Source organism: Struthio camelus, chromosome 4 (genome assembly GCF_040807025.1).
Source record: "Struthio camelus isolate bStrCam1 chromosome 4, bStrCam1.hap1, whole genome shotgun sequence".
Classification (NCBI taxonomy): domain Eukaryota; kingdom Metazoa; phylum Chordata; class Aves; order Struthioniformes; family Struthionidae; genus Struthio; species Struthio camelus.
This window is the reverse complement of record NC_090945.1, coordinates 83,659,855-83,682,885: the sequence shown is the minus strand read 5'-3', so window position 1 is coordinate 83,682,885 and position 23,031 is coordinate 83,659,855. Positions and strand designations below refer to the sequence as shown.

The window sequence follows — 23,031 nt, the reverse complement described above, 5'->3', positions numbered from 1 at the left end:
TTCTCCAGATGAATGTTATGGTCACCGAGGTGACATCCTGTCATGTCCTTGCACTAGGCTATTTAAACGAGAAAGAGCAGAGCAGAAGCTGGGTGATATGAGATATTCTCCCGGGTGCTGGGTGACAGATCAGTCTCAATTCCATTGACAGAGTCTGTCTTGGGGGAAGGGATAGGCTGTTCGACCACCCAGGAGATTGCTCGCCACAGGACATCCTAGGGTAAAGATGGTTTCTTCCCCCTCTTCCACACTGGGATATCCATGCTGCTTTGCTCATTTCTTTCAACCTCCCTTGGCTTAGCTCCCTCATAGATCTCCAAGAGGAATAAATAGGCTTGGTATCAATTAGTTGCATGAGACAGCCGGTTATAATCTCCTCTTTGATGTCCTGGCATGAAGAAATCCCTAAATGAACACTTTGAGAGCGAGGAAGTGGTACAAATTATAGACTGGCTCTGCAGGCTAAGTCAGGGCTCCCATGATTCTTAGCCTGGAAACCTCTGAAGTCACAAATCTACCCTTGTTCCTCCTCTGTTGTGGCACAGATGTCCTAGCTTGTCCCACGTTACAGGGCATGATGGATGCCACGTGTGCCAAGAGTGCCAAAGCGGGATTTCGAGGTAACTTTGTGAAGAATTGGCTTTGTGTCTGAGCCTGACCCAGTGCCATTCACTGACAACCAGCAAGCCCTGGCGTGAGGTCATGATGTGGTGAGGAGGGAGGCAAGTCTGGAGGCTAGTGATGGTATCTACTCCCTCTTTGTGCATGATTTCTATGGGCATGCACCCCAACCCTCCTTGGGTGTTCCTTACCACAAGAACAGTGGAGATGGGGCATTTCGAAAACACAATGTGCTTTATAGACGGACTATGAGGTTTGAACAAATACCTTGCAGCGCGATACTGGCCACTGTCCCAAAGGACAGAGGGACACGTTCCCTATTGCAGAGCGTCTGTGCCCCAAATTGTCCCTCCATTGGGCCACCAGCTGTTTGGCAATGGGAAACATCTGGTCGCTCCCTCCAGCTGACTTGTGGCACACTCCATGGTGGTCTGGTCCTGGCTCTTTTCCGTCCTTCCCTGGAAGGGGAAGCTCCTTAGCTGCAGGCGAGGGGGTGTGCAATCCTGTACAGGCAGCATGAGGCATGCTGTGGAGCTCTGCCTGCTGCCGGGTTTGGGGGCTGCTGCTTTCTTTGGCTCTCACCGCTGCTCCTGCAGCCGAGTGCACTGACAACTTACAGGCCAAGAATGTCAAACTGACCCCTCCTGCCTGGATTTTGGGATGGCTCAAAGATGATTCTTTTTTAAGAGCTAGGTGATATCCTTTCTCACTCTCTGCCAATGCTAAGAGTGTCCACCATTCTCCTTTGAAAGTGGTGTCTCGATCTCCTAAAAATGACTGTTGAATTACATAAATCAACGAACCTGCCTTTCAGTGTGGGATTTGTTCTCCCAACGGAAACTGAAAATTGGGACCACTGAGAAATGTCATGGGTGTTCATAGCAATAACACGCATCCTTTTTATTCTCTAACCTTCTTAATCCTCCTATATGCAGGGATTCCCAAGAGCTTTCCAGAATGTACCAGGATAGCTCCCCTGACTCCATGCTCACGCAGCCTGCCAGAAGAAAAGACGTCTGATGATAGCAAGGCAAAAATATACTGGTTGGCTATTTTCCTCACTGAAAAGAAAGCAGACTGGAAGAGACAAAGGCAGCTTTTCATTTAGGACAAATTTGTCATGTTATTTTGGCCAAAATAGATGAGAGAGAGAGAGAACTATTCAAAAAGAAATAAAAAGTTTTGATTTTGAAACTTTTCTAAGCGAAAATGCTTTTTGGGGGGTGGGGGGAGACAGGACGCCAAAGCACTTTCTATGGAAATTTGCTTACATTTTAGTTTAGAAACCAAAACAAGCATAATCAAAACACAAAAGGAAATAGCACATTATGGGTCAATTTGAAAAACAAAGCTTTTTTTTTTAACCCAAGAATTCTATCTCTTCTTTCAGTATATCCTAAACCTATTGATAAAGGACCATTATCAACCTTCAGGATATCCCCCGGGGGACCCTACAACCCCATCATCAAATTTTTCACTGAAAATATGCATATTTTAATGCTTAATATTCCTCTGTGCATCTGGTATCGATCAGCTGTTATTGAAGGTCACAATCTACCAGCGGCCAGAGGCCAGTAGTTTGCACAGGAAGCATGAAACCCAGGTAGTGAAGTCCTTAAAGTGAGGAACTATCATTTTGCCATGGCTGTCCCAGCTCCCGCATCCATGTTCCTGAATGTAACCGCAGCACAAATAGATTTTTATTAGTAGGAATAACAAAAAAACGAATCATTCCCAAATGATCACATTCTTGCATTCCCTGTTGTTTTGGTTTTTGCTATTTGCTAATGGCAACAAACAGCTCAGTTTACTTTTCATTTGCAGGCCTTTTCTGCATGGTTTTGCAAGCACCCCTAAATTTAACGGAAACATCTGTTTGGTCGGATGTATTCTGCTCCCTACCAGTACATGGGGGGAGCAAACAGGGGCACAGTTACTCTTAGCACTGCAGTCAGCCCTGGTGCAGCCCTTTTGGGCAGTATAGGTGTGAGAGGACTGGACAGCATGGCTAGGCATAAAAAGGGGTTGTTACCAGAGCTACCCAAGGAAGGGAGGTCCTAAATTTTTCATCCAATGTGGATGTGTAACCCCAAGATCATTTGCTCCCCTCTGTGGCTGGTGCAAAAGGGTTACTTGTTGCTTGGGTGCTGGTGGAGGTATGCTGCATGATCATATGTATCAGAGTCTGCTCTAACGCAGCCCAGACTAGCTTCCAGCCCCAGTCAACCTGGGAACCTTACTGCTAGAGCGTTTGATGGGAAAGCAAGGGGGAAAACCAGGTCCTGAAACTGCTTGTGCTGGCCCAGTCTCTCTGTCACTCTCTTCAGCAGCAAAGTGATTTCTCTTGGATTGTGACAGCTTTTTCAAATGCATGTGGTGGAATTTCCTCCTTGGTGATCACAGTATGGAATAAAATAAACAGTCCTTGATCCGCTGTGAGCTGCTGCATCCTCAGAGTGCAGGTCACTCCTGGGCTGGAGAGGGAGGAAGACGAGAGGCAGGAATTTGGAAGTGACAAGAAATAAATAGGAGGAAAGAAAATTGACTTTCCCAGATCATTTTTCTGAGGTGCTTGACCCAGTCACCATGGTGACCATAACTGAGTGTTTGAGAGGCAGGATGACTCACGTTTGGCACTGGAGCGACAGTTAATCCACATTTCAGCACTGGCTGATGTGGACCTCAAGGCTTTGATGTGTGCCCCATCCAGTGACCTGGGGAGCTGTTTTCAGCTGAGTTTCTACGGAGGGTCCTTTGGAGGCTCCCTCATACAGAGAAATGACAGGGGACAAGACTGACTCGTGAAATGAACCATCTGGTACAACCCTGAGCACACACGCAGAGGTGGGAGGTGGCATTTATTTATTGTTTTAGACGCTTTTCCATGGAGACGTCTGTGGCATGACTCAGAGAAGTCCAAACTCAATGTGACATAACAGCCGGAGCATGAAACCATAGAGGCTGTATGGTGGCAATTGGAAGGACACAGTCACCAGTGAGGAGCAGGCGGGCTGCCTTCTCCACTTGCTTCTCCAGGTGGGAGGTGTGATCTGCCACTACTGTTGCTAACAGAAGACAAATGTTGCCCAGACACCCATTTGCCTGGTGAACCTTCAAAAGATATTCACTGAGTGTAAAGCTGATAATGAGCACAAGGTTGGTCTTCTAAGCATCCAAGCTGTCAGTGATCTCCTCCTAAAGAGAAGGAGGTCTAGCTGGGTTTTCTAGCTGACCAGAGGAGGAATATGATGATAAAGCCAAGGGGGAGACCTTTTGGTGAGATGACTTTTCGTTTGCTCAGTGCAGCCAAACAGAGGCTGTAGATGAAAGAGACGCTATCTGCCAGAAGGGTAAGCATCAAAGATAGAATAGAATTACTTAAACCAGAGGGTAATACGGGTTCAAAACTAAATTGCTGCAAACCAGGTTTGGGCCTGTTCCTGCTGGAAACAGTAAAGTTTCTAACAGTGGGAGCAATGAGATCAGGAAGACTTCCCCCAAGGTGTAGGCAGCAGAGTCTTGGACAAACATGAGGCTCCGTGTTGGATTTTGAGAGGGTTCATGCAAGGTGGTGATCTGCAGCAGTGGTAGCTCCTTTCTCAATGAGGACCATTCTCAAAATGGAGTGCCACCTACTCAAACTGCTTGTATCAGACAGCTACTTGTGCGTGCACACTAGAAGCACAGAAAGCTGCAGATAAATGGTGAAACAGGGTGAAGAAAAAGATGAAGGGCTGCAGAGGAAATATGTACTTGAGGGACTGTCTGCTAGGAAATATCAGAAAAAAACTGACTTATGGACCCTGTTCTGGTGATGAAAATGCAGCTGGCAATGCCTATAGCTGCTCTGCTATAGTACAAATTATTTACAGGACACAACTGGTTTTAGCAATGGCAAGTGGAAGGGTTACAGAGCAGATGTGTGTTGAATGCACTTGGTGGAATGGCAGACCTGATCACATTTGTGGTTATGTTGCCCTCCAATGGCTTGTCTGAATTCTGCCGTTAAGTCACCCAGCTCCCTTCGAGCGGTAAGTGCTTGTGTTTTGGAGCAAATGGTTTTAGTCCCATACATTGGGTTGCTGATTTAACTGCCTCCGACATCTCTAAGTACAAGCTGATGGATGTGCAGCAAGAGCACACAAAGCAAAGGAACAGACCTTTTCCAGCTGAATGTGTGGAATAAATCCTGAAATGCTGATGGCCACATTCAATGCAAACAATCTGCACTCGCCCCTCACCCTCGCCATCTTTGACTCAAACAGCCTCAGACACCGAGAAAGTTCTGTTTTGAATGTAAATACTTTCCCTTGCCCTGTCATTACAGCAGGAAAATGAAACCGCCCACGTTCTGGTTCCCCCGACCTTTGAGGAATTTCAGAGATCCATCCGGTAAGGACATCAGCAGCCACACTGCCCACTGGAGCCATCAAGGGATGTTAATGAATCTCAGGAAGACCCTATGCATCCCCACGCAGCTTGTGCTGTACCATCTATTTCTGAGATGGTTCTTGTGTCTCAGCATTTGTGGGAGGACAAAGTCCTAAAGCTATGACGCACACCACAGCACACTTCCCTCCTCTAATAGCCTTACCCTCACTTCATATCTTAAATGGAGAGGCCAAACCCACAGCTGGCAGGTAACTCCATGTTCTTCATCTATTTGACCAGCTGGGTCCTTCCTGCAAGAATCCATGCAGAAGTGATGGGACTAAGTGACTTTGCTGGGCGAATCTGTCTCTGTTTCTCTTGTAGGCTTACCTGCTCTCCAGAATGGGGATGGAAAGGATGTCCAGAACACAAGACCTTAAACAAGACTGATCAGGAACAGGAGTAATGCAAAACTAATCAAAACAAATTCTAGCACTAAAACAAACTTCGAACAAAACATGGTCCACAGAAATCAGATGGTTTTTCTTCTCTATCTCTATCATCCAGCAAAGATTAAGTTCTTCCTTCAAAGACTCTTCTGTATGATAAGATTTCCTACTAAGTCAATTTGATCAGCAGACTAGCTTTCTAGATGCCCATGGGCAATAAAGGGAGCTGAGACACCAACTTCACGCAGACACCTACCCACAGGCAACTACATGTCAGGGTCTTCATCCGTGAGCTCTTTGCATACCTGCACAACACAGACTTGTTTATCAGGCAGGCATGGATGAGAAGGAAATCACTGCCAAGGAGGTATTCAGGGAAGGGGACTCAGCGGGCTGGCCTCAGAGGTGATCGGGTGTAATGGGAATGGCTTCTCCCTGGCTGCCTCTGGTGAAAGGCAGAAGCAACCTGCCATACAACTATTTCCTTCCCCTTTGCCTTGATGCTGGAAAAACGGGAGTCTGCCTGCATGTAAGATACCCACTTGGGTCCACCACTTAGAGCTCCTCAGGGCGGGAAATACCATTTTTGTTCTTACAACACTTAACACAAGAGGGGCTGAAGCCATGACCAGAGCTCCTATGCATTGTTAAGGATCTCAGGCAGATCAGCCTGCAGAGAGTCCTGAAGTGCTGTGACCATGTGGTGTCACTGGACATGAAGTACAACACAATTACTCCCCAGTAACCCTGCTTTTGCAGTGCAGAAGAGAGGAAGAGATGCAATGCTTGAAAAACTCTCTGTGCTGTTCTTTTTCCTCCCATATCTCTGCATGCTCAGCTCCGAGTGAGAAATAAACTGTAAGCAAATCCTGTAACATGAAGTCTTTCTGTTTTGTTTCCCCAAATCCCCAGTCTAAGTGTATTATGGAGGGAGTCTGTGGCAGGCTGCCATCTTGACTTCACAAAGCATCCTCACAGCTTTCCAGATAATTCCTATGGAAAGGACCCTGGGAACAGAAGTAGCCTATATCTGAAAAACTTTTCTGGTGCACTTTGAAAAGTCAGTCCTAAAGAAATGAGCTTTAAGAGTAAAGATTCACTAGTTGGGCTGAATCCAGGCCCTGTACTGTCCACGCTCAAAGTAGGTCAGCAAGCAGCTGATGGTGCCTTCGCTGTTGTGATGTGCTTGAGTGTGTGCCTGGTGCCCTTCCAAATTGCATTTCCCAAATCACATATGGGGTGGGAATACTGATGTCAGAGTCCTCACTTCTGACTCATGTGGGAGGACTCTCACCCAGGACAAGAAATAGCACCACTGCCAGCTTTGCCAGGCTGCTCAGGGGCTTGAAACTGGCTGCGAGTTCCTGGATTTCAGGGCCAGTCCCCACTGCGATTCCCATCGTTGCCCATGGGATATTTCTCAATGGCCTGTGGGGTTGGCCCTAGGAAATCTGCAGCTGGAGAATAGCAAGGGATGAAACAGGGCATGAGCCTGCTGTGCTGGTCACCCCTCCCATCCTGGCCCTGATGGGGTGGCAGCTCCTGGCTCCAGAATGTCCTGCTGCTGCAGCAAGGATTTCCCGTCCCTCTCCTTGTGGCATCGCCCTAATCCTCCTTGACTCAGTCAGCACGCCATGAAGGTATTCCTGTTCCTCACTGTATATTACAGCAAATCATCTGTTTTAGACTTAGGATATGAATTTCCCTCTAAAGGATGTAGTGGGGACAGTGGCCTGCTCAAGTAGCATTTGCATAATTGATCCTTGAGTAGGAGATCTGCAAGGCTTCTCTATGCATTTTTTCCCCCCCATCAAGGACATCTCTTGGACTATTTGCAGCTTGCCTCTTGTTGGTGCTTTCTGAGATCTTGCAACTTTGCGTTGCAACAGTCTTATAGCCAGCAGCAGAGAAACAAAAAACATTTGGGGTTCTTCTGTTCAGGAGAGCACCCTAGATAACCCGTGTGATCTCTTGTAGCCTTTATCTCACTGAGGGAAATCTAGATCCTGCTAGCTATGTCTACACCACTAAATAGAAGAGGTTCAGGTCTTATTCTAGGCCCTGAACCAAAGTGGCACCAAGCAGCTCATGTTCACATTGCTAGAAGCAGCATGTTTAGACTTCTAGGGCAGATTTGTCTCAGAGAGAGCTAGCTGGAGCCATGGCCAGAGTCAGGGAGCAAACAAGCAGTGTGGATAACCTGGTGCTTGCACTCTCCTCCTGGGTCCTCTTACACTGATAGCTATAAATGCACCCACTGAGAGCAATGGGAAACATTTCTTGGACTTGTTGGGGGCAGGAATTTCTCCCAGCAGGAACCCCCAGATCTTTACAAAGGGGTGAGCAGGAACAGCCACCCATCTCCATCATTGTGTGGGGACACTGCAGCCCAGAGCAGCCGAATGGCGGGTTTGTGTCTCAGAGAGCTGGGACTGATCCTGATTCCCCCAGCCTGGGACCCACAAGGCTGTAGCACTCAAAGGAGGTAAGGTAAAACCAAAACTGTTCATGTGTGCTCTGGGACACAGGCTCTGCAAATGGCATTTTTCTGCTCCTGGAGGGAAGGAGGAATAAAACTTGCATTTCCAAGGTCTTAATGACTGTGCAGTGAATTACAACAGGTTGGAAACATCACAGGGGGGAAGGAATGCCCTCTCTTCAGTGAGCTGGCGGTCAGTTTTCTGCCACCAGATCCTGTGGTTCTCTGGCTCTGCTCCAAATGCATTAGCTAAGGAGCCCTCTCAGAGAAAGGCTATTCATTAGTAGTAACTAAAAAGCCATATCCTGTTCCAGCCACTCCAGTAAATCCATCCTTGCGCTAATCACATCCATAAATTGCAAGACAGGGAGAAGTACGGTCTTCTGGTTCAGTGTGACAGTTTTTATACAGTACCAAGACAGATAAAGCAAGACAGGCAGAAGTAGCTTGCTGGTGTGTTAGCAATACCAGAGAGCTACCAAATGACCACGGGTAAGTGAGTGGTGCCTCAGTTTCTCTAGCTGAAAATGATGATGAACAATGTTGAAACAGACTGGTTGTCTCTCTCTCTCTAAGGATATTTGTGCCTGTTCCCCTTCCTTCTATTTAGTTCTTTAAACTACAGAGCTGGCATCACTGGAAGTTCATTCCCAGCACACAATGCATAGGAAGATGTGATTTTTACTGCTCTGCCTCTCAGGGAGGTTTCCTTACAACCCTGGTCAGCAAATCCTTGATGCAATTAATCAGTGACCACCAGAGACGTAAGTTTTGTGTTGCAGGGTCTGGAAGTCACTTTGGAGGAAGGTGGAGGAGGGTATTTAGGGACGTGATCAGTAACAGGTGCAAAGGGCTTGGAGAGCTTTGGATGGAAAGCGTATCATAAAGGCAAAACCTTCAGAAGTAAAATCCCATCATTCAGTGTCCCTAATGGCATTTTAAAAGAAATATTTACAGCAAATAACAATGGCAATTAACTGCCAAATCGGAAAGCAGCTCTCCTGTGAAAGCAGCCAGCTGCTGAACTTTAATACTAAAGTAATTCCTCACGAGCCACCCTCACTCCCAAATCCCCAAACCCTTTCAGCCACAATCAAATTAAGAGCAGGTGGGTAAACAACAACAAGACCATAAAACACTGTGGCAGCAGTTGGCACTTAGGAAATACTCCCAAGAGCTTGAGTGTTAGGAGAGTGAATGGTGACAGTTACATTTTGGGGCTGAGCAAATTCTCTATCGCAGCGGCCACCTCAGGGAACCCCCAAATCCTACCATCTCAAAGGTGCTGGAGACCAAAAGGGCTCCCAGTCCAGCCTCCCCGGCCCCTTACTAGCCTCACCACTTCCCGTGCCTTTCTCTCTTCCTCCTCATTTCCACTGCACCTTTGCCTTCCCCAACTCCATTTCCTTGTCTTTACCCCAATACCAGGCCTGAAATGACAAGATTCAGATTATTTTCAGCTGCTGCCTCACATTGAAACAAATTACCACGGACCGGCTGCTACAGGGAGTAAGGCTGTCTCTGACTCCTCAGCCACATTCATGAGGTCCCTTGTGACGGAGGCATGAGCACCCTCACAGAAGACCCTGCTCACAGGATGTTACCACCTAGCAGCTGCTGCACGGTAACCTGGTGGGACACAGGGTTGGATGGGCTGTGTCTGCAGGGTCCTCCAGAAGCACAGGGCACAGTCAGGTGCTTGGATTGCCTAAACCCTTCTCCAACAGGCTGCCAACAACCTATATGTTATTGTAGACCCCTTAAATTAAAAAAGCAGAAAAATAATAATTATGTTTTAGAGCTGCAGGAATACCTTGTGAAGCCTGGAGCAGACCCTGTGTCAATATGGATGTGCAAGTCTCCTCCAGAGAGGACTAGCCCTGAGTGACATGGATACGAGACACTCTGCACTGCTATGCTTGTGAAAGGGCACAGACTGCTTCCTGGAATAGGGTGCATTTAGGTTGTGGGTATAGCTTTAGTGACAACCTCAATGCAGTTTCTGATGTGAAGAACCCAGAGGGACGCCCTGAACGTGTAGGAGGTTGATCCAGGGGTTGAACCACATCTTCCTGTATTGAATTTCTGCTGAAAGAGAAATTTGAAAGGAAAACACTGTTTTCTCAGCCAGCTCCTGTCCTCATCACAGTCACTGAAATTTGGGGGTGTATCTTAAACAGTAGAAATTACTGCAGGAATCGCTCAAAATCCCACCACCGCTCGTGGAAAGGTGATTGCTGATTATGTGGTCCTCAGATCTGAGCCTTTGGAACTACTGATTCAGGGATTAAGTTGTCATAAAGATATCTTTTCTCATGCAGAGAGGAAAAAAAAAATTAATAGATTTTTCACTTCCCTTACTTTGCAGCTAGGTTGTGTGATAATAACTGTCTTAACCTTACTGCTGTGGCTAATGCTGGTTTCTACTGAACATACAGAACAATAGTTTCCAGGCAAGTTATACTATATCCTATATAATAAAACTGTTAAAGGAATCCTATTAAAGTTACAATGTTAAGGACTCAAATAATAGATAAAGCCAAGGAGAAAGCTGCATTTGCAAAACTTCAGTTTCTTACACATTTATAGAGTCTTTAATTTCATGCTCTATTTCTCTGCAGCTTGCCTGCTGCAGTTGCACGGGAAGGGCTGGTGCTCAGCTGAGGAGCAGCTATTCAGTATCTCCTTGTTGGTCAGTACAACTGACCTGATTCAGGTCAGTTACAAACTCACCTGACTCAGCCCTGCTCTGACGACCATATTGTTTGTTTCCTCACAGGTATTTGAAGGCACTTATCACAGTGATGGTCAAATAACTTGCATCCATAAATCTCTTTCTTTTCATATCTCGCCTAGGAAAGAAAGTCCTTTAACCCATTTTACTTTTCTACCTACAAAACGATGTTAAGTATGCTTTTATTTTGGGTGTAGAGACCTGATCCACTAGCGTCACAGAGTTATGGAGCACTTCATATCCTTAAAGCATAACTGCTATCAGCTCCAGCTGAAAGTGTCAAATTGTGCTACACCAAGTCCCATATTTGGCTGTACAGTGAGATTCATCTTAGCTAACTGTAGACGTCTCCTGAGAAACATCCACGCTAGTGATTTTGGCTTTCCTCAAAGGCACTGGAGAGAGACAGACGCTTTTGAGGTGTGACTCATCTGAATGGTTTAGATGTCAATGTTAGGATAAGATGAACTGCAGCCTCAAGATATCTATCTTTCATTACTATCCCCAGGAAATGGGAGACGGGTGCAAAGGTTGTTGCTCTCCAAACTCCTTCCCCAGCAAGGTCCGGTATTGCCAAACTACTCATCCTTGACAACATCTCAGAAAAGCACTTTCTTTTCAGATGCATGCAGCTTCACAGATGTTGTCCATGTTTGCCTAATTCCTGCACTTTCCTGACAGAAAGCACTTCCCAGCCCCAGTGGGGTAAAATATCAAGTTTCTGCTCTGACACGTAGTACTGTTAGAGCTTTTTAAATTCAGAGCTGTCACCGTAACACTTTCTATTGGAACTGAACACTGTGTTTTTCCCTGTCATCTTTCTCGGATACAGCTATCTCATTTTGTCTTGGATTTGGCAGAACAAATTCAGCCTATTACAAACACAAGGAATGGAAAACTTTACCTAATAGATAACATTTGGCACCAGAAACTGGGACCTTATTCCAGAAGGGTCCAGCAAGCTTGATAGGACTATCAGCTCTACCTGGAATACAGCACAGTAACCACATCAAATAAAAGTCCTGATTAATCAATATGAGGATAATTTGGGTTGCTTTCCCAAGGAAATACATTTATTTTCTTAAAAGCCATGAGCATAAATGATATATATATTCACTAAAGTGAACACACTTCTAATTAAGACTGCTCATAGGTAGCATGAAGCTCTTACAATGTTAACTGTTAATATGATGCAGTTGCAAGTGCCTAGTTAATGCTGTGTGTTGTGGCAAAATCAATTCAAAACCAGCTGATAACAGTTAACAAAATAGCCACCCTGCACAATCATACAAAAGAGCACCTTCACCCTTCTACTTAGTCTTTGATTACGTCTCATTAACCAGATTACCAGAATTAATACGCAAATATTTACCTAAATACATACTAATGAAGATAGAGCAGGCTTATTAAAACTCCTTCCCAGAATATCCAGGACAAGGTTTTGTGTGTTCAAATGTGGAAAAACTTTTAGACTTAGCTTAATATAGATGTAATATTATACGGCACATATCCATATTGGTTCCAAAATTCCACGTTCAGAGTTTTAGAAAACTTTGCCCACTGAATCACAGTAGTTTAAAAATTTTCTATTTTTCTTTCTTCTTCTTCTTTTTTTTTTTTTTTTCTGTTTGTGGTACATCCATTATAGCAACTGCCTCAAGATGCGTCAAGACAGAGCAATACAAAAACAGAAATTAGGCTTTAAATAGTTTTATTTGGTGGCTGGGTGGGTGGACTGGAAGCAGAGTAATCCAGTATATAGGTCATGGGAGATCTGGGTCCTATCTCCAGTCGCTTCACTGAGTCATCGCATTACTGTGGCCAAGCAGAGACAGAGCACATAGTCAAACTTGGGTGCCCAGCTCATTATTTGAGATCCAGAACGCTATATCTCTTTGTAAACCGTTCTAAAACCCTCTGTCCGTTTCTGGCCTTTGGCATAGGGTAAGGGGTAAGAAGGCGACGATATACACTCAGTTGGGCTCCAAATAATCACTTTTTGCTAGTTATTTCCAAGCACACGTGGCTTGTTTCCCTGTTCCGCACTCTGATGGCTTCTGTGCTAGAGGACAAGGAGTGAATCAACACTGTCAAGTGCCTTAACTACCCGGTTGCTCTGGGGCCTGGTTATGCATATACCTGCTTGCTGTTCTCTCCTGGGCCCTTCTACAAGTTGCCAGCACGTTCTCCTCTGCTTTTGCACGGAGCCCTCTCTAGGCATACACACAGTAAATGCAGATCACTTCCAGTCTGGTCCTCTCTGCCTGAGATATTCCTCCAGTGCTGTCCCACTGAGTTGTGTGACCCCAGACTGTCCCACTTGTACCTATGCTATGTCCACCACACACATCCCTGCCATCATGCCCTGGAAATGAAATTCAGGTAGACTGCAACACAGCCCTAAGGTTATTTCAGATGCTCTGAACTGAAAAAAAATAATAATGCAGAAGTCATCACATTTGTGGGCCAAAGAGGCACCACATACACACCAGGAGAGACCTAGGACCTGAAGCTATGCAGTAGGGACAGTCAGAGAAGGACAGGCCTTGACATGCATGCACACAAGCACCTCTGTGCACCGTACTCTAGGGAGCAGGATTTCGCACGGAAAGGGTGCTGCTAGTGGACGGATGGGGCCATTGGCAGGTATCAGACCAAAAAGGAGCTTTCTTAGTTCCTCTCTGTTTCATTGTAGAAGGAAAAGGAAAGAAAACCTTACAGAATCACAGAATCGTTTAGGTTGGAAGGGACCTCTGGGGATCATCTAGTCCAAGCTCCCTGCTCAAGCCGGGACCTCTAGAGCATGTTTCCCAGGATCACATCCAGATGGGTTTTGAATATCTCCAGCGAAGGAGACTCCACTGCCTCTCTGGGCAACCTGTTCCAATGCTCTGTCCCCCTCACAGTGAAGAAGTTTTTTCTCAGGTTTAGGTGGAACTTCCTGTGGTTCAGTTTGTGCCCGTTGCCCTTGTCCTGTGGCTGGGCACCACGGAGAAGAGGCTGGCCTCATCCTCTTGACACTCCTCCTTCAGATACTTATACCAATACATGACTGTCAGTGTGTCAACAATTAGGTAGGCAATGCCCCTCTTGAACTGCAAAGAGGTCACCAGGCAGAACACGTCCCAGACTATCCTATAAGTGAGATTGCCTTGTTCAGTCTTCAGGGTGGCTAGCCAAGACCAGCAAATGTGACCCCCTTGACAGGTTTGCCTACAAGGCTGAGATCGCACCAGCTGAGCCACTGGCCACCGCAGGGAACGCAAACTCACATCATGGGAGCAGCTTTGCAGGGCGGTACGACAGTGTAGGAAATGAAGTGGTATCTGCAGTGACGTGCTAGCTGGCCCTGCTTGCTGCCTCTCTCCCAAGCCTCGTGTGCACGCACCAGATGTAGCTGACGTGAAGCAGAGGAGGAGGGAGGGCGTCATGATGCACTGCACTCAGGCTTTTTCAGTGGGTCCTTGCCATTTCCTCTTCCACATTCAGCCAGAAATACCATTGGGTGAATGGCTATTTCCATGAGACGGCAAAATAATCTTGCTTCTGCTGCTGTTACCAGTGAGTACACAAATACATACACAGGCGGTATTCTGGGCTTCCTCAAGGTTTGAAGCCAGAACAAAAGCACAAAGCCTGGTTAAGCAACAGAATAATTTGCTGGGGAAAGTGATGTATTTGACCTCACTGCAATGCTTTAAGAATTTGAAAAACAGGTCAGGAATGGTTTAGGGCTAGGTGACCTTTCCCCGAGAAAGGGAGATGTACTGGAAGAACCATCTATCCCCAGTGACGTAACTAATTTATTGCAATTTGTCATGAGCCCATTTGAGGGTCACATCCTTTAGTGGAAAGCAGATGAGAAGACTCTTGCTGGAGATCATCTCAGATGACCTAAATGGGAGCATGGCACCTAACAAGCTTTTGAGATTCTTACCTGAATCTTTGCTGGTGTTTTTATTGAAGATATAGTTTCTGTGCCCCAGGCATCAGTGGGGGAACGTGCGGCAGATGGAGTGGCGTATTGCAATTGCTCTGATTCCAGCTTGATTTGACGCTTTGATTCTAGTTCAGCCTGAGGTTCAGACAGAAAACTTTGCTCGCACTATAGCTAATTATCCCAAGGTAGTTGCCTGGTCTTTTTTCCATATCAATTCTGCCACTTCCACCATGACTCAGAAAATTTCAGGAGATATGAGAGACTACCCCGACAATGGAAATAATTGCACCGTGTATCTTTCTCCACCCTCCTCTTAAATCTCACTTTTGATCAGGTCATCCCGTGCACAGCAAGACCGAATAAGTTTCACTTGCTGCAGAACTGCGTCTTGCAGTGGAGTTTTAGTGAGTATTTTCTGATGTCTAACAAGGGGCTGAGCTCACGCTGCAATCTTCCTTCAGTGGAGGAGAGCATATAAGTTCCCACTCCTTTGCTCATCTGCCCATTCTTATGAAACTTGTAGAAAGCCGATACACTGGAGACCTTTACCACTTTTTCAAACATGATTGAGATTGATGAAATAGTTCAACAGATGGTGGGAAACAGGCTTATGCACACACAGGCACAGAACAATGACATAAGCCCTTTTTTTTGTTAGGAAACCAAGCTAAATGCTCTTCTACCAGAACAGAATTAGATTCTCCTCTTCTGCCAGAACAGACTTTGTCTCCTCTCAAATGTGCTCCTACATAAATGGGCCTCCCCATCACTCATTTTGCAAAGAGCACAGTGAAGTCTCAACATCGTTATGTTTCTGAGGGCCTATCTTCTGCAAAAACCTTTGGGAAAGGACTTCTGCTGTGTGAAAAACAGTGTCTACAAAATTAATTTTATTTTGGCTTGAAGGAGACCTTTCTGAGCCTGGTCTGTGTAGCAGCTGTCTTTCCTTCAGGATGCAGGGAAAAAAGCCAGGATACTGCTTTTTTGAATCCTATCGGGAAATGAGTACCAGCAACCACCACAAACAAAGCCAAATCGCTACCCGAAGGCAAATGTGAGACTATGAATATGGAGGGTTTTTCTTATGTTGGTGCCATTCCTTTGCAGTATACTGCAATTCCTTGCATTATGCTGAGGTCTCAAGTCATTCCTGCTCTGGGTGACCACTGTCTGGAGGATGTGCAGGGTAGAGGGAACCTTGCATTGTGGCCTTCACCCTTGCATGCCATTAGCTATGGGTTCTGCTGTGCCTTTTCCACACTGGGCTTGACTTCTAACCAAATCCAAAGAATAACACTGGTGGAAACACACCACCTGGGCTGGACTACGCTTGCTAATATCACAGAGGCGTAGAGGAGCATAGATCATCATCTTGGGTATTGGCTAGCGCACTCTTGATCTCAAGGGGTGATTGTTTCCTCCTGGATGCTTCTGGTATGGTTATGGAGAAGGGCTTTGCTTCTTTTCCTAAGATGGTCCCATGTGGGGCCCCATGCTGTCTTTGGAGGCTTCCCTGCCACGTTATAGTGGCTGGGGAGCACAGCTCCATTCCTCCTCCTATTTTTACTTACCTTTGCCTGCATCAGGTTGAAGAGAGCAAGTGAACTACCTACACTTTCTGTATGAGGGGTTCTGGTTCCTTGTTCTGCTCTATAGATGTCTACTGCAAGGACAAATCCAGCATCTAATTTATAGCAGGGTTTTCCATTAACAGAAGAGCCAGTGAACCCCGTGTGGTTGTGTGCCTTAAGAGCGACTTCCTGTGTCGACCTCTCTGGTGTCTAATAAAGGCTGGAGCTAATATAGGGTTGAGCTTTCCTTCTTTGGGTGTAATAAAGGATTTCCTCTCCCTGTTTATTTACATGATAACGTAAGTGTCAAATACCTTCAGGATTTCAGCCTCTCTGGAATTCACCAAGACAGGGCAATCCTTTCAAAAATGGTTGGAGGAGAACATATACAGCCAGACAGTCATCCACAGCAAACACCTCAATTCCTTAGGAAACCAGGCACAGAACAGAGGTAAGCCAAACTACAGATTCTTTTCTGTTTTAAAGAGGTTTCAACCCCACATGCACTCATTAAGAGAGGCATTTTTTTTTCCTTCCCCCCCTCCCCCCCCCCCCTTTTTTTTTTTTTTTAAAGAGAAACTGGACATCTCTAGAGCATGACAGATACAACGTTCAACAAAAGCTAAGGCATGCACGTGGGATTTCTAATAACACTCAGGTATCTTGCTTCTATTAGACTTTAAAAAAAAAAAAAACCCACAGCAGGCTACATTTCACCTCTCTGCAAATAGCTGCAGCATCGACACCATCAGCCAATTAGATGCCCCAGCTGCCTTTGTAGTGAAAGGAAGAGGAACAGGGACATTTGACACCATAATTCATATAATGGTGATAATCCTACTCTGAGAGGGAGGTTGGACCTTCAGAGATCCTTTCCAACCAGCATCCCTGTGACGTTATGACCAGCTGAGATGAAGTCACTGATGCTTGATGGCAGCCTCAGTGACATGACACCTATCCTACAAAGTCTAAAATATCATTAAATCCTGGTCCACAGCTTTAGGAAGCTTTTAATAGCATTCTCTTGACAGATCTCTGCTGGAGGAAAAGACACCCAGGCATGAAATACACATCCAGCACCTGGGGTCCCTGGAGGACGCAGTTCGGTAGAGCCGTATTGCACACCCAGCAACGGATGCAACCCACACAAGAGTTGTATGTCTGGTTAGGATTTCATCTCTTGTTGAGCAAATAGCTTCTTAAAGAGTCTCATTAGCCAGGCAAACTGTTAATTGTGTTAAAACTCCTGATGGGCATCTTATGCTTGGGGACATGTATCATAAACCCAAGAGTGAGCTAAATTACTCAGCTGATAAATAGACTGTGGAGGTATTTTGAGAGTTTGAGCTGATTTAAAGAAGCATGTGCGTAGATTATTCAAGCATGGAGAAAGTACTGACAACACTTGGCACATACATAAATCCCGTTATTTAAAATTACTGGCTATTGCAGCTTCTCAACGCTGATGTGATAAATATCACTCCTGTTTTCCTAACGTGAAAACCATTCCACAGAAAGCTACAAAGATGTATACAAATCAACACAGATGCCAGTGACAGAGCCAGTACAGAAGTTTGATGGGTAAGTCCATGCTAAGTAGAGCTGGGAGTCCTTTTTCAGTTGAATAATTTACTTATCCCTAAAAAGTACGGTCAGTTCAAAGAAACTTTTTGCAATTTTATGTCCGGTAGAAAAAATAAGAAAGTCAAAACATTTCATTTTGACATTTTCAGAACAGCTTTTCATTTCATTTTAATGTGAGGGTTCATTTTGAAAATTATCTAAGAAATATATATAATTTTTAAAATAAACTCCCATTCACCCTTTTCCTAAACTGAAACAATGTTTCACTTCAGATCAGAAAAACATACTAGTAAACTGAAAGTGATTTTTGTTTCTCACTGGTTTCATTTTTATTAGAAATATGACTCAATATTTTTTCTCCAGTTGGCCCAGAATGGTTTCTTTTAAGTCAATCCAACAAACAAATAAAAAAATAAATTCCACTTAAGCACTCATAGTCCTCCTTTTACAGAGAAATGGATCCAAGGTGTTCCAGTTTTTGGGTTTACAGTGAACTTTGCTGATTTCCCCCGAATTTCAGATCCTTGTTTTGAGCAGTACAGTCAGAGATTAGACCTTGCAGAAGTTTCTTTTCTCCACCTAAATAACATTGACTAAGTCTCAGATTTGAATAGGAAATTGCAATTAATAAAGTGTGGGGGGATTAAATCAGAGGCAGCATATTTTCTAGTCATAAAATAAATAGACTTTTTCCGTGTTTATGTTATATGCATAATATAACAGGAAGTAAAGATCAAAGCCATTTTTATAAAGAACTTGGCAAGTTGCACGCTTGGAGGAAGCAAATGGGTTCACAGGAGGAACTTAAAGAAAGAAGCTTGGATTTTTAGCTGGTGTAAGTCAGCATATCTCCTTTGACTTCAATGTAACGGTAGTGATTTACATCAATAGAGAAGCTGGTTCAAGAGTTTCAAGGGAGGATCCGTACAGAAAAACAAAATATTTTTCACTAGAAGTATTTGCCTGATGTTTGCACTCCATTCCTAAGTACTGGAAATAACTCAGAAGGTCAGAATCTAAATTCCTAGCTTCATTAGCTTTAGGACGAAAAGTTGGGAATGAGATTTAGAGCTGGTTCCTACCTTTCTGATGGGCCAAAGAGGCAAGCATTGGGCTGGGGCTCTGTGTCAGAGCCTCATTGCTGTCCACAGAGATCAACCTTCAAATATTTGGCACCTCCATGACTCCCACAATTTCAAGACCCTTTGCAGACTACTAAAAATCCCTTGACATGCCTGAGCATGGCAAGGGAAACTGAGGCACAGCCAGGGTCTTACATCAAGAGAAGCTCATAGCAGCCCTGCTGCTCACTGCCTCAAGTCACACCGCATACTTCCTTGCTCACATATGGTAAAAACCTCTAACAGCAGCAACGGTTTTACTCCTTCAGAAAGCTGAGATACATTCACCAAATGCCATCCTCACCTAGAAAATGAGGCAGAGAGCTCAAAAGCACAGTAGCCATGTGCTGACACCAGACACCCCTCACAGCCTACCTGCCACCTCAGGGAGACCTGAGCTTTCAAGACATCATCAGTCCCAGGGCTGAATTATTCCACCTGAGGGCCATTTCCTAATTGAGTGGCTTCAGTTAGGTGTCTAATGGCCCTGGGCTCCAGCTGTGCCCTGGGGAGAGCTCAGCAGTGCCAGAGGGGAAATTATTCCCTTGGTCACGGTGCTTTGTTTCCATTCACTTGTGAGGAAGCCTTAAGCAAGAAGCTTTGAAAAATCCGGAGAAAAATTGCACATCTGGCTACAACATTTCCCTGGCTGTGGGATTATTCATACACAACTGCTGAGGTCCCAGGAGGGTCCTGGGACACACAGCAGACAGAGCCTCAGCTGGTGTAGCAGACCTCTCTGCTTCTGTGAGCTCTGCACAAAGGCCAGCATTTGGAAGTTATTTTAACTTTTATCCCCCTGGTTCAGCTACATCCCTCCACAGGGTTAACCCGGCCTCCTGAGTTAGGTGTTTTTTTGAAAGAACTTGCCAAAACTTACGGCACAACCCAAAGAGAGAACCCACCAGCAGAGACCCGCTGTCAGGGCTGGGAGAGCTGGGGCAGGACCGGAGGGTGCAACTCACCCGGGAGGAGCAGCAGTTCCCCTTTGCAGTTTGTGGAGCAGGAGCAGTGCTGGGCAATTGCCCAGCGCCGTCATGCCAGTGCAGATAAGACCTGGTCCAGGTCCAGATCCATGCGCGACATCAGCATCCCGGGAAGTTAGCGGAGACAGGGAGGGCAGAGGCCAGGCCCCCACCCGAGCCAGATTGAAAGGGATACTTCCTAGCCAGCCATGCCCTCCTCCTCTGCATGGCATAAACCAAATCCCAAATTGCTGGCTCAGGCTAGCTACATAGTGGAGGCCAGGCACACCTAAACTAACCCTGGCCATGACCCTGGCCATGCCTCTATCTGAAACACTCTCCACCAGAGGAGTTCACTCAGGGGGATCAAGCCTCACTCACTCTCCAACATCATCGGCAGTTCACAGCAGGGATGGGAGCACTGGTCACAGGGAATCAGACCCAGGTGCCCTCCCTCGAACCGGGAGGAAGTGGTGGAGGGAGGCAGAGGCTACAAAGTTGTTTGGAGACGGCTTTGTCATAAGTATAGTCTGTTAGAGACAAATCTGCTTTCTCTCTCCCCAGTCTTAACTTCACTAATTGAAGTGCTGAATAAATGATAAATTAATTAAATCAATGATTACGTTGCTATTTTATTTGGCTGCTATTTATTTTGATTGGTTATATGAACTTGACTAATAAATATCGAATAAGTGCTAATTAATTTAATCAGTCTGTTGCTGTATTGTTCATCTATCTGGTATATATGACTTGACTCCATGCATGAATCGTGTCCTCAAAGTTTGTCCCAAGGAGCAGGTCCCCAGGAGCACAGCCACAGCTAGTGGGGTTGGGATGGGGAAAGGAGTGACTTACCGAAAGGCAGGACAAAGAAGAAGGGGAACCAGCAGAGGATGAAAACGCCCACGACGATGGCGAGAGTCTTGGCTGCTTTTTTCTCACGGGAGAACTTGAGGAGTCGCACAGAGAGGGAGCTCCTGAAGTTGTGCCCCTTGCTCCGGGCACTGGAGAGAGGCTCCTCCAGCACGCTCCGGCAGTGGATGCGCAGCACCACCTCCATGGATTTATTCCTCTCCTTCTTGACCCCCGCCTCCAAGCTCCGGGTGGTCCTCCTGGCCACCACATAGATCCTGAAGTACATCACCAGGATGACCATGAGGGGCAGGTAGAAGGAGAAGAGGGAGGAGAACAAGGCATAACCTGGTTCCTCCGTGATGCTACAGATGCTTTCGTCCGGTGGTGGTGGCTCCTTCCATCCCAGCAGTGGCCCGATGGAGATGACCATGGAGGACAGCCAGACCACCACGAGGATGACCCCTGCCTTCCTCTCTGTCATGATGGTGGGGTACTTGAGGGAATACTTGACACCAATGTACCTGTCCACAGAGATGATGCACAGGCTCATGATGGAGGCGGAGCAGCACAGCACGTCCACAGCTGCCCAGATGTTGCAGAAGATGCGCCCAAACACCCAGAAGCCCAGCACCTCCAGGGTGGCCGAGAAGGGCAGCACCGTGGTGCTGAGCAGCAGGTCGGCGATGGCCAGGTTGACGATGAAGTAGTTGGTGACCGTCTGCAAGTGCCGGTTGCAAGCCACCGAGAGGATGACTAGGATGTTCCCCACGATGGCCGAGAGGATGAAGGCGGCCAGGAACACCCCGACTCCCACCGCCTGCACATCCAAGGTGAAAGTCAGCGTGGTCCCATTGCCGTCGGAGGGGTCCTCGGCTTGCAGCCCCCAGGACTGGTTGGCACCGCTCTGGTTGCCCTGCCCCGTCCGGTTCCCACTCAAGCTGGCATTGCTCGGCTCGGGGAAAGTCATTGTAGAAAAAGTCCGGGCTCCATGGAGGGCGATGCGTCGGCGGCGAAAGCGATGCCGAGGCGCAGCCCCCCCGGCATGATCCCCCGCAGCCCGCTCCGAGTCTCGCTCACCACCTCACCCCCACCACCCACCCCTTGGCAAGGAGAGAAGGAGGGGGAAGGCAGGGTGCCCGGCTCTCCCCCTCCCACCCCCCCCCCGGCGCTCTTCCCCAACCACCCTCCCCACCCACCCCCCTCTCCCCTCGCCCAGCTTCACATCGGGCGGGGGCTGCGCTCCCTCCCTGCCTCCCTCCCGCTGCCGCTCACCCGAGCCTCCTGCCCAGCCGGGGGGGCAGGGAGGAAGGAGCCCCCCCGCCGCCCTTGCATGCTCCGGGGGAGGCCGGGGGCTGCGCTGGGCACCGGCCGGCAGCGCTTGGCGGCTCCGGGCGGCTTCTCCCAGTTGCAAGAGAGAGCTCCGGCAGAGGAGGGGAAGGGGGGGCTGTGGGACGGGCTGGGGGGGGGAGGAGGAGGAGGGAGGGACGGGGTTTGGGGGGGGGGTCAAGAAGCCTTAGCGCATCAGGTGCTGCCGGAGGAGGAAGAAGAGGAGGCGGAGGACGAGGAGGAGGAGGCAACTGCTACTTTGCAAGCAGAGGCGACCCCCCCCTCCCTCCCGAACCCCCCGTCCCCGTCCCCGGCCCGGGCGAGGCTCAGCCGGCCGCGGTGCCAGCGGAGCGCTGCGGGGGAGCCCACGCGGGGAAAGGCAGACACCCACTCGGGGGAGGGCGGGAGCCCCCTGGGCGGAGGGCAAGTGCCCACTCCGGGGAGGGCAAGCGCTGCCTTGGTGGGGGAGGGCGGGGAGAAGGGCAAGCGCCCACCCGCGGCAGCCGGCGCCCACTCGTGGGAGCGGTCGCGCGCGGTCGCGCCGCCCGCCGCCGCCGGGGGGCAGCAGAGGGCAGCGTTTGCCCGCGGCGCGGTGCGGCGGCCCCACGCGCGCTGCCGGCCCCACGCGGGCTGCCGGCCCGGCGGCGCGAATTATCCCACCAGGAGGGATGCCCTGCAAGGCTGGGAAACTCCCCCCCGCCTCCCGCCCCCTCCTCGCCCCCCAGGTCCAGCATGCCACCTGGAGGGATGTTCTCCAAGGCTGGCAAGTTCCCCCTATGTCCCGCTGGCTCACCACGAGAGGTGTCCTGCAAGGCTGGGAAACTCCCCCCAAGGTCCATCTTCCCACCAGGAGAGAGGCTCTACAACGCTGACAAGCTCCCACTGCGTCAGGCTGGAAAACTCCCCCCATCCTTCCGCCCAGGTCCGGCATCCCACCAGGAGGGATGCTCTACAAGGCTGGCAAGTTCCCCCCTCACACCAGTGTCCCACCAAGAAAGATGCCCTGCAAGGCTAG

At 47.7% G+C, this 23,031-nt stretch overlaps 1 protein-coding gene across 1 annotated transcript in view; it reads right to left on the bottom strand.

The window, feature by feature from the left end:
* ADRA1D (adrenoceptor alpha 1D) overlaps positions 1-21,796 on the bottom strand; it is a 51,361-nt gene extending 29,565 nt beyond the window's left edge. The window contains exon 1 of the mRNA XM_009681823.2: positions 20,691-21,796. Within this exon, the coding sequence (XP_009680118.2) occupies positions 20,691-21,657 (967 nt within the window). The 5' untranslated portion in view covers positions 21,658-21,796. The remainder of the gene's footprint in view (positions 1-20,690) is intronic.
* Between the last annotated feature and the right edge of the window lie 1,235 nt (positions 21,797-23,031).